General features: G+C 48.1%; 1 protein-coding gene across 1 annotated transcript in view; it reads left to right on the forward strand.

Annotated features, from left to right (window-relative positions):
* LOC104626239 (voltage-dependent N-type calcium channel subunit alpha-1B-like) overlaps window positions 1–10,212 on the forward strand; it is a gene marked incomplete at its 3' end in the record, with an annotated part of 65,203 nt that overhangs the window by 20,222 nt on the left and 34,769 nt on the right. Inside the window, exon 3 of the mRNA XM_010294108.1 lies at window positions 3,553–3,656. Coding sequence (XP_010292410.1) covers window positions 3,553–3,656 — 104 coding nt within the window. The remainder of the gene's footprint in view (window positions 1–3,552; window positions 3,657–10,212) is intronic.

Raw genomic sequence — 10,212 nt, forward strand, 5'->3', positions numbered from 1 at the left:
GTCCCCTTTGGCTCGGTTGGGAGCTCAGGGCACTTCTCTCCCTGCATGACAGAAGCCTTTTAGCGTCTGCAGTCGTTACATGACAGCATTCATTCACCCACCTATCTCCGCATCTCCCGTAGAGCGCTGACCACGCTGTCGCTGTCTGGGGATGCCGGCAATGTGCTCGGTGCTGCACGGAAGGGAGGAGAGAGCCCCCGGATGCTTAGAGCCAACACGTAAAGGTTGTCCTTTGGCATCCAGCTGTGACCTGGGCGCTCCTGCTGAGGAGCAGTGGCATCAGGCTCCAGTGATGAAGCAGAGTCACATAGAAGAGGCCAGAAGGGTGCTGTTGGGGGTTTAGGTTAGACTTTTAGCAAAAAAGGAAAGGAGGCACTAGCTGTGAAGAGGCGCGGTGGGTGCACCTTGATACCAGTGCCAGGTCGGTGGGTGGAAGCGGCCTGGAGCCGAGCAGAGGTTAGGCAGAGGGAGCAGCGGCTGCCGGGCTTGTTGGGCAACTCCAGGGGCTGGACTGTTCACATGGGCTGTAGAGGTACAGACCTCTGGGTCTCCGCTGTGACCCCGAAAGTGTCCCTTAGGCTTCCCGTGCCTCAGTTTCCCTCTGTGCAGCACCTTGACTGTGGGAGTCTTGTGCTGTCAAGCTTAAGGGCCATGAGCTGTTGGATGCTGGTGCCTGGGGCACTCCTGGAGCAAGGCTTCAGCTTGACGTGGGCACTGTTCGGGGCGTGCTTGTGGAGAGCCCTGCAGCTGTTACTAACCAGCGGGTTCCTCAGCTCCGGAGCTGCAAGGGACCCCTCCCGTAAGCCCTTACTGTATTTGGATGTAATTCCGGCACATCGTGACAAGTACTTTGTTTCTCCTTCTGTGTTGGGTTAGACCTGTAGTTAGGATCAAGTAGCACTGACAGCCAGGCGTCACACCAGTGAGATGTTTTAGCTGGAACATAAAAATTGATTTGATCTCTTGGCTCATCCTGCTTAATGAGCAAGCCTGGCGCTGGGCCACAGCCCAAGCCCCCGCGGCTCTGCGGGTGGAGGGCTGCCGCCCCTGCTCAGCGCAGCCGGAGGTGCCTGCAGGCCTCAGGGCTTTCCCTGGGGGAGAGGGATTTGGTTTTCCCGGCAGCGAACAGGTTTAATTCATTAAAGCATCTCACCATGGCAGAGCCGGTGCCATAAACTGTGGTGGGGTTCAAGCGTGCTTGGGAGCACTGGGACGGACGCTGCACGCCGGTGAAGGCTCTGCTTTCTCGGGAAAGGTTTTCTGCGGACCCTTTTGCCTGGTGTTTTTCCCTCTAGTTTGTCCTGGGTCCCTGTGTGTGAGGCAGAGCAAACAGAGCCGGGCCCTGCCCTGCCCTGAGCATAAGGTAGTCTAGCAAATGCTCAGAGGAGGGTGGTTAATGAGTTGTATTTCAGCACATTTCATTTTTAAGGGCTTTGATCGTGGCATGGAATTGTGGATCTGTCGCCAAGTTTGGGCTTCAAATGAATAAATAAATGATAAATGATCATTTGGCAGCAATGAACCTGCTGCACTCTCTTTGCATGTTTATGTGGTTTCCCTTCTCCCATCTGTTCCCTTCCTCCAGCTCTCCCTCGCGGGTTGGCTCGCCAGCCCCCCGTGCCTGGCTGCCGGCAGTCCCCAGCCTTGCCGAACGGGATGCGCTTGCTCCAGCCGGAGACGTGAGGGCTGCCACCTCGGTCGACAAAATGAGAATTGAAGACCAGCCTCTAAATATAAAAGCATGGGGTTTGCGCTGGCAATGCCAGGCGAGCAGGCTGGGGCTGTACCAGGCTCCTTCCCCATGGCCTGGGGAGGAAGCCCTGAGGACGAGCGTCCTTGTTTCCCCCGAAGCCGCCCGTAGGGATGCGGTGCAGGAGAACGGGGAAAGGAAATAGCTAACAGCAGGGAGGGAGGAATGGAAAGACAAAACGGTGAACGAAGAAGTGGTGCTGCTGGGGTGGGATGACAGGTATTGCAAAAAGCAGTAAAAAAACCTAATGAGAGATTGGGCTGCACAGAGTTTTCCTGATCTTTCTGCTCGCCTTCTCCCAGCCTGTTTTCAGATTCATTTGTCTGTCACGCGCTGGTTTTGCCGTTAGCAGGGGTGGTTTGTGGCGAGGTTAGTTAGTCCCTGTTCCTCTCGGGTGAGTCACTGATCAACTGATAGAGATATTTCTGAAGATGTTTCCTATTTGGAGAAATACTTGTCATGTGTTCTATCCAGAGCATGTTCCTCGAGGGAGAATTTGTGCAGATATGCACCATGTTAAACATGTCTCAGAAGGTATTTGTCTGCATCAGGGCTATAAATGTTATTACCTGCAAGAATGTCGCCCACATTCCACCTTGGTTTTACTTGTTTATTGGGTGGTGACTTCTTATGCAGAGGCATTTTGAGGTGGCATCAAGTGCATGCATGGCTGAAATAAAGCACAGCACTTCTTTCTGTGAATCCTTCCGCAAGCAAAATTACACTTGCAAATATGATTGGGAACAGGGACCGAAACGCACCACAGATAATAAGTAAAAGGCACCAATATCAGTTAGTATTAATGCATTTTTTTTGCAAGTTGGTGTTCGAGAGCGCTTCTCTGTGGTCTCTGCCAGTCTCTGCCATTGGGCAGGTAGGTGAGCTCTGTGTTCGTGTCATTCTTTACCCTCTGCAGGAGGAGGGAGGAGGATGTCTTTGGGTCTTTTTCTTTTTACTTCCCTTTTCCCCTCCCTTACACCCGACATCAGATTCTCAAGTTGCTGCATTCTTCACTCACAAGAGAAGAATTTGCATTTTTCTTGGCACTTGGCTTCAGGAAATGGCCATGTGGTATTTTACTTTTCAGCAGTTCCTTAAAGAGCTCCCTTGTGGTTGATGAATGCAGAAACTCTGTCATAAACTAAACCACCCTTCCCTCCCCTTAATCTAGACTGCTGCTTACTCAGGGAGCCTCGGACGGGTTTTGATGACAGAAGCCCGAAGTGCTGAGTTAAGCAGATGTGGAACTGCAGTCACTCTGAAGATGCTTCATTTTCTTGCAGACTTCTTGTCTTCTCCTGCTCTGTGTGTATCCACAGGTTCTGGGCACGGTGCCACGCTCTGCGTTAATTGCAGCACAGATTAATGGAAGGCTGTGGTTCCCTCTCGGTGTTGTGTGTCTCAGTTCAGATGTAAATATGACACTGATGCTCAGCACATGGGAAGTCAAAGTTGAGGTGGGGAGAGAGGAGGCTGGTGTAGAAAGCCTGCACAGGGGTAGGTCACTTAAAAGCGTGTTTTGGCCCTGCAACAGGGTCAGCCTGGAGCTGTGGAATTAGATGAATCTTCTTATTGGAGCCGATGACAAAATCATGGTGTGGATGGTGGGACAATCAACTTGGTTCATCAGAGCTTTTGCTGGCATTTCAATTGGTGAGCGTAACAGAACTAACCGCTACATCAGTGGTGGACAGCCCTATGGAAACATGAGGGGAATCTCCCCTGGCTGCAGTTTCTCTGTGGTATTTTGTTTCTGAGGAGAATTAATATTTGTTTCTCTCTACCTTTTTCTTTGTTTCCAGACAAATGATGCTGCAGGAAATACCTGGAACTGGCTTTACTTCATCCCTCTCATCATCATTGGCTCTTTCTTCATGCTCAACTTGGTGCTGGGCGTCTTATCAGGGTAAGACACTGATGACTTGTTTGTCTCCACCTGGGTATGAAAAGGGAAGGCATGCTGGTTTTAGCACTGTGGGAGGATGTAGCTGAAAAGAGAAGATGGGGTGATACATCACACCGTACTTTGTGCCCCTTCACACATTTTTTACCCTGTCCTTTCTGTTCAGGGGGGTATTTCTGTAAGACTGTAGAGCCATAGGATGGGAGATAGGCTGGTGAAAAAAACATTAATTGAGATGATTCTGAATCCAGACCCAAGAGTTAAGTGACCTACCTGTAATTATACTGACTTGGGCCTGTTCAACCAAAACGTACTCCTGTATTGTCCTGAAAACTCATCAGGAACTCACTGATGCCAGTATAAATACTTCAGTGCTGGAGCTGGATGTCAAAGTGTTCATAGTGCATTTGGTGTAACTGTGCAGCATAGAGAAAGAGGAAGCTCAAACAAAAGGCAATTAAAATATCACAGAATTATTAAGGCTGGAAATGACCTTTAAGATCATCAAGTCCAACCATCAACCCAACACCACCATGCCCACTAAACCATGTCGTGAAGTACCACGTCTACACCTTGTTTGAACACTTCCAGTGATGGTGACTCCACCACCTCCCTGGGCAGCCTGTTCCAATGCTTGACCACTCTCTCAGTAAAGACATTTTTCCTAATATCCAGTCTAAGCCTCCCCTGGCGCAACTTGAGGCTATTTCCTCTTGTTCTCAGATTTTTTTATTTGGGTTTTTTTTGTGGCGGTGGTGGTTTTTTTTGTGTTTAAATCTCTAGCTGTTTAAGCCAATGTCTGGATTTAGGAGACATGCTGGTCTCTGATCCCTGGGGGTCAGCCAAGGATTTGGTGTTTGTTGCATATGAGTTTTAGGTTGGGGCCATTGTAGAATTGAAGCTGCCAAGTTTGAAGCCTAGCTGGAACATCCTCAGCATCTGTGGAAATTTGATCTGGAATTAACAACCTGACTCATCTTAACGGTTTGCAAGCTCTTAGACTTTGACACTTCATTTTGCACAGAGTTTCTTCTTAGCCCATCCAGGTGATCTAGATTATATAGCTCTATAAAGATTTAGATTTTTTTCTGGCCCTTGGCAGAACAGGAAGAGAGAAAAGAGTTAATGCTGCAGAGTGGTAAAAGCCCTTTCAGTTCTGCATCTTTGCTCTTTAAGTTATTAAAGCAAAATATTTTCCAAAGAAGAGATTCATGCTCAATTTTATTATTTTGTTAAGGATCCTCATCCTCAAAGCACATCCTGGGTCAGGAACAGGGAGGCAGCAGTGCAGTTTTGCTGAGGACTGGGAGACGTGCTGCTACAAGACAGGGTCATGGGAAAGGCTATGTTGTGCACTTTGCTGTTCCTTGTCCAGGAATAACGGTCATGATCAATAACCGATCAAAGCCATTCATCAGACATCTTGTTGTATCAGAGCCTTTGTAAAAGAGAGCTTTGTGACCATACTTGTCTGACACATGATTTAAAGCGAGCACCAGAGCCAGGGCTGAGTGTGGTTCATTAGGTAGTTCATCTTCCTCGTTCCACTGTGGGTCAGCCCACATTGGCTGAAAAGATACTTGTGATTTAAAACAAAACTCAGAAGCTTGCAGGCTTCTGTTCCTTTGTACCGAATTCAAATATGTTTGGTGACCAGAAGATGAAGACCTCTGCCTGGCTCTCCTGAAAGCCTCCCATTGCTTGGGGCAAAATATGAATATTATATAAATGTGTATCTTTCTATTAAAAATGCAGCTCTGTGCGTAAGGTTTCCCTTTATTAGTGGTAAGGATGAGAATATCTTCTTCACCGAGGGAAGCTTTTAAATTCTATTTTGCATAGTAGTTCGACTATGGCTGGAGTAATTCCTGGGGGGAGGCTGAAGAGAATAAGCATCATAGCGCAGGTGTTGCCCACGCTGCTCAGCAGGCTGCTGGTGGGCTTACAGCTACTGATCGATGAAGGAAACTGGGTATATGTGAATGGGCTGGTGATAAGAAGGCACCAGAAAGATGGAAAGACTCTCTGAAGGCAAAGGCTATTGTCATTATATTCGATAGCCAAAAGCCCCAGACAGCACTGTAGAAACAAAGGAATTTTAGGCTCCAACCTAAAAACAATGGAGGTTGTTCTTTGCATGGGTTTCTGCATGGAGGAAGGGTCACTGGCAAATGCACGTTGACTTCCATAGGGTGCAGTTTCCCCCAAGGACATTATGCCATCCCCATCCCAATGACAGTGCCAGCTAGTGACTCCTGCAATGGAGACTCTTGGCAATATCCTCAATTCCTGTTTCAATAAAACAAAGTTGATTTAGGGTTAGGGGTTCTACAAATAGCCCGTGAACAGGGTTAACTCGGCAATCGCTCATCTGCTGCTTATTTTCATGTCCTGTGCGCCTTATAGCCTTTAATATTAATCCTTGCGGTATCCTGGGGGTGATGCAGTGCTCTGCTCTCCTTCTCCACACATTACAGAGAGGGAACAGCCAGCTAGAAAGAGGGGATGTAATGCCCCCAGAAACAATTGCAAAGCTGAGGTTGGGTCACTGGTTTCCCAGGCTTGTGTGCAATCTTCATTACACAAAAATGTAAAAATCTTTCACAAAAACCCCATTGGTCAGGTTGTATTTTATTTTCCAACACTTTTGCCATACACATCACCAGCATTAGGGGGTTAAGCTTCAGCTTGCTGCTGTTGTACCTTGGAAAGCCACAGAAAAAGCTTTTACCTGAGTATTTTTTCATTGCTGTTAGTTTGGAGCTATTTCCTCACACATATTTGTGTTCCTCAGTGGGCAATAAGGAAGCTACAAATTTCTGCAGTAGGTATGCAGACACAATCACAGATTATGGCAATATAAATAATCTAAAATGACAGCAAGTTATTGAGCTTCCTACTGGCACTAGATCATACACAGTTTTGCCATAACTCTTAATGGAATTTTCTGCCTTTCTGTAGCTATTTGTGAACCCATGTCAACACCGGGCAGATACCTAATATGAGTGGCCTTAGCTCCTGGGTCATTCTGTTTGAGCAGTGTAGATAGATTGACCTGGTTAGTATCCTGGGTCTCATCTGCTGGCAAAATGTAATTTTTCTAATTTGCAATGCAAATGCTACAGAAAAAATTATACCTGTTTTAAAATAAAGAGCAAACAACCTTTCCCCTCTGCCGATTCTTCTGGAATTATAATAAAAGCAAAGGCAGGGAAGTGACAGGGAGATGTGGAAATCTGTAAGTGTTGGTAAAAAGTTGGTGTAAAAATAACCCGCAATCTTGGACCATGCTTGATATGACAAAAACCTCTGCGTACCTGGCTAAAGATGTGATTAAAAGCTTGTTGACTCTGTAGTTCAGATTAAATGAGACTCTGCCTGCTGTACAGTGTGCCCTCCTCCTGCGCACTGATGAAAGCACTGCCACTGCTCTTGTCATCGGTTAATATTTAAATACCCTCCCCAAATGGCACGCGCTGCCTTCTGTTCCTTCCCCCTCCCTGATGCAAGTGCTGGGGGCCAGACTGCCAGCAGAGCTCGGCTCTGCTTGTGCCACCGAATATCCAGATTTCCCCAACGGTCCTAGGACACGGGCTGTGGAGTTACTGCAAACGTCTTATTTCTGAAGGTGCAATAGGGATGTTGAGCTTTCCTGTGCCTTGATGAAAGATGCGCGTTGCAGCGGGTGCTGTGCCGGACCGGCTCAGCGCGGTGCTGAGGGTGGGTCCCTGACTGGGGGAGTCGGTAGCAGCTCCCCCGTGCCAGGTTGCACATGACAAGCAAAGACAGACTGTGCTGTTCTCTAGCTGTGACTGTGGTAGGGTCTGGAGTTTTCCTGGAGTACTGCAACGGTCACAGGTACAGAAGTGAACTGCAGTTGAAACGGCTCCTAAAATCCAGGAACGGCCTTTGCTTGCTTGCAGAAGACACGGGGCTCTCCAGCAGGAACACAGCATTTGTGCAGTAGTGGTAATGCGGGTTTGTGTCCCCTGTTGGGGATTTTCCTCTCTACTCTGCACTGTGTCCCCCCCCTGCTTTCTGTTTTGCCTCTCTGGTGCTTCATCCCTCTGTGAGCCGACAAAAATCAACAGCCCTGCAGAAACCAGTAGAGCAGAAAAACACAGATTATTTTCTTCTGGAGGAGCTTTTACTGAGTGCCATAGCTGGTTCAAGAGGAGATCAAGACTGTATAGGGCCAGGAGAGCGGAAGCGGGAGGAGACATTTCTCTCCCCTTTGATAGCATTAAGACATTCGATGGCCTCATTTGCTTCTGCACGTGGACTGTAGAGGTCTGCACGCCTGATGAGGATGGGCAGACGCAGGATGTGTTCTGCCCATCCATGTCCTGGGAAGCATGTTGGGGTGACTGCCCAAGCCTGATATCTCCCCAGTCACAGACACAAAAAGAGGGAAAAGAGTAATGTAAAAAAAAGAAAAAAAAAAAAAAAAGAAAAAATAAGTGATTAGACACCTGGTTGAAGTTCTGCTGAATCATCCATTCACCCAAAAGACAAACCAGGGTTTGCTCATACTAGAGAGCTTCCCTTGTCTTTATTTCCCTGTTTTTAACCATGAGGAGCCATTCTAACCATGCTAACCTTGTTCCAGAAAGCTGGGGCACCTTGGTTCTGAAAAACTGGGGTGGCATTTTGTAAGGTTTCCAGAGCAGAGTGGAACAGGAGTGAAAATGTTTAGGAATTTGTATTCATAATGTATTTCTCTTGAAACATCTTTTTGCGTTGATGGCGGTGGGTGGTTACTCTTGCTTATTAGATTATTTGTAAACTCTTTGTCACTTAGGTAGCAATAAAGGCATCCGTCACAGGGAATACAACCTTTCCATAGAAAAAAGAGATTGGCTGCCCCTGGTGGCACCATGGGAATGTTCTGGCTTCAAGTCATGCCAAGAAGGGTTGACCTCAGATACCTTTCAGTTTTCCTGAAACACAGCGTTGTTTGCTGCTTGGGATGGCGTGGGATTTGGCTTCAGTTCTGACCAGAAAATGACCAGATCATCATGATGATCCTGATAACTTTTTCTACCGAACTCTGCACATGGTTCTGCAACTTACAGTGAGGAAGGAAAAAATACCCTCCCATTGAATTGAGAAGTCCTGACCATTCTTCTTCTGACTTTGTACAGTTTTCTTGCTGCAGCCCGCTGCCATCCTGCTCCGGCAGCTGTTGCCACCAAGAGGTGGGCACCCGTCTCCATACACACCTTACCTTCCTGGTGCTTCCTCCCTTAGCAGTGATTTCCAGTGCTGTTCCTCTCCCAGCCCTCAGCCTCCTCTCAGCCCAGCTAGCAGCTTTCTTCTGTGGGCTGGGGGGATTTTGGAGTTTTCTGCTGCTTGGGTGTTGAATTGGGTATTAATTTTGCCTGGTAATGAGCTGGATGATTCTGCACAGTACATTTGTGACTGTTTTGATGCTTTGGATTACACAATGCAAAGAGGATAAACGTTATCATGGGGTGAAGGAAGATGATTTAACTTATTTCAAGGCTAAGTGGTTTTTGGCCCCGTTTCACACAACGGTGGGGAGTGGTGAGGGTGGCGAGACAGCAGGAGTGCTGGCCAGGGAGGGCAGTGCACGGTGAATGATGCATTTGAATACTGAGTCTGCGTCTCTCGAGGGTGAAAAATGCTGCTTGTCATGTCCTCAAATATTGATGGTGAAGCCTGAAGTATTTCCAGACCAGCCAGTAAAGAGCAATGATCTTTCCTGAGGTTTACTCGTCTGGCCACAATAACCAAGTGCGGAGAGGCACCGCAATGGCCAGTTTGCGTCTTTCCTGCTTAAATATTACCGTGACGTGGTCCAGACCTGCTCTGCGCTGAGCTGTGCAGCACCTGCCTCTTGTTATATGAGACCACCCGGTGTGAGAGCTGCAGGGAGTCGTTCTGCACGGGCGCAGCATCTTTGTGACAGCAGGAGCCTGGCAAGGGATACGGCTACAAGCGCGCCAGCACCTCGCGGGCGAACACGGGTTGGGGTAAAGGGCTCTTTTGTTCTCCCCTGCTGCGCCCTGTTTGGGGCAGCCTGCAGCGGGGTGATGCTCTCTGGGCAGAGTCCCGTTAAACGCTCTCCCCGCCGTCTGCTCCGGATCCCTAGGGAATTTCTCTTTCTGACTGTTGTACCCGGGGCCACTACGGCTCTTGTGCGGTTACAGCAGCTCCCTGGGAGGACGCGCGGCCCCATCCAGACCTCGCTGGGCCGGCTGTCTCGGTGACTTGCTCTGCTGAGCTTCGTGACATGTTTTCCCATCGTGAGGATTTTTGCCAGATTGAGATCATAAAACTTCAGCCTGCAAGATGTGCAGAGGCTGGAGAAGAACCAGGCTTTGTCATAATTATTTGTCATAATGGCAAAGCTTTCTTCTGTCCTCCTTCTCCCTCATTACAGAGACAATCATTCATTTTCTCTGCAAATTTGTTCCAAGTTCACTGTTACCTGCTGTGATCTGACTTTGGCTGGTGTTAATTATTTGCAGCAGAAGAGCTGCATCATGAAAAGATAGGAGACTCTGCTGGCTTTCTCATTGCTTTTAGTCTTTCC

Source organism: Phaethon lepturus, unplaced genomic scaffold, assembly GCF_000687285.1.
Source record: "Phaethon lepturus isolate BGI_N335 unplaced genomic scaffold, ASM68728v1 scaffold26219, whole genome shotgun sequence".
NCBI classification, from domain to species: Eukaryota; Metazoa; Chordata; class Aves; order Phaethontiformes; family Phaethontidae; genus Phaethon; species Phaethon lepturus.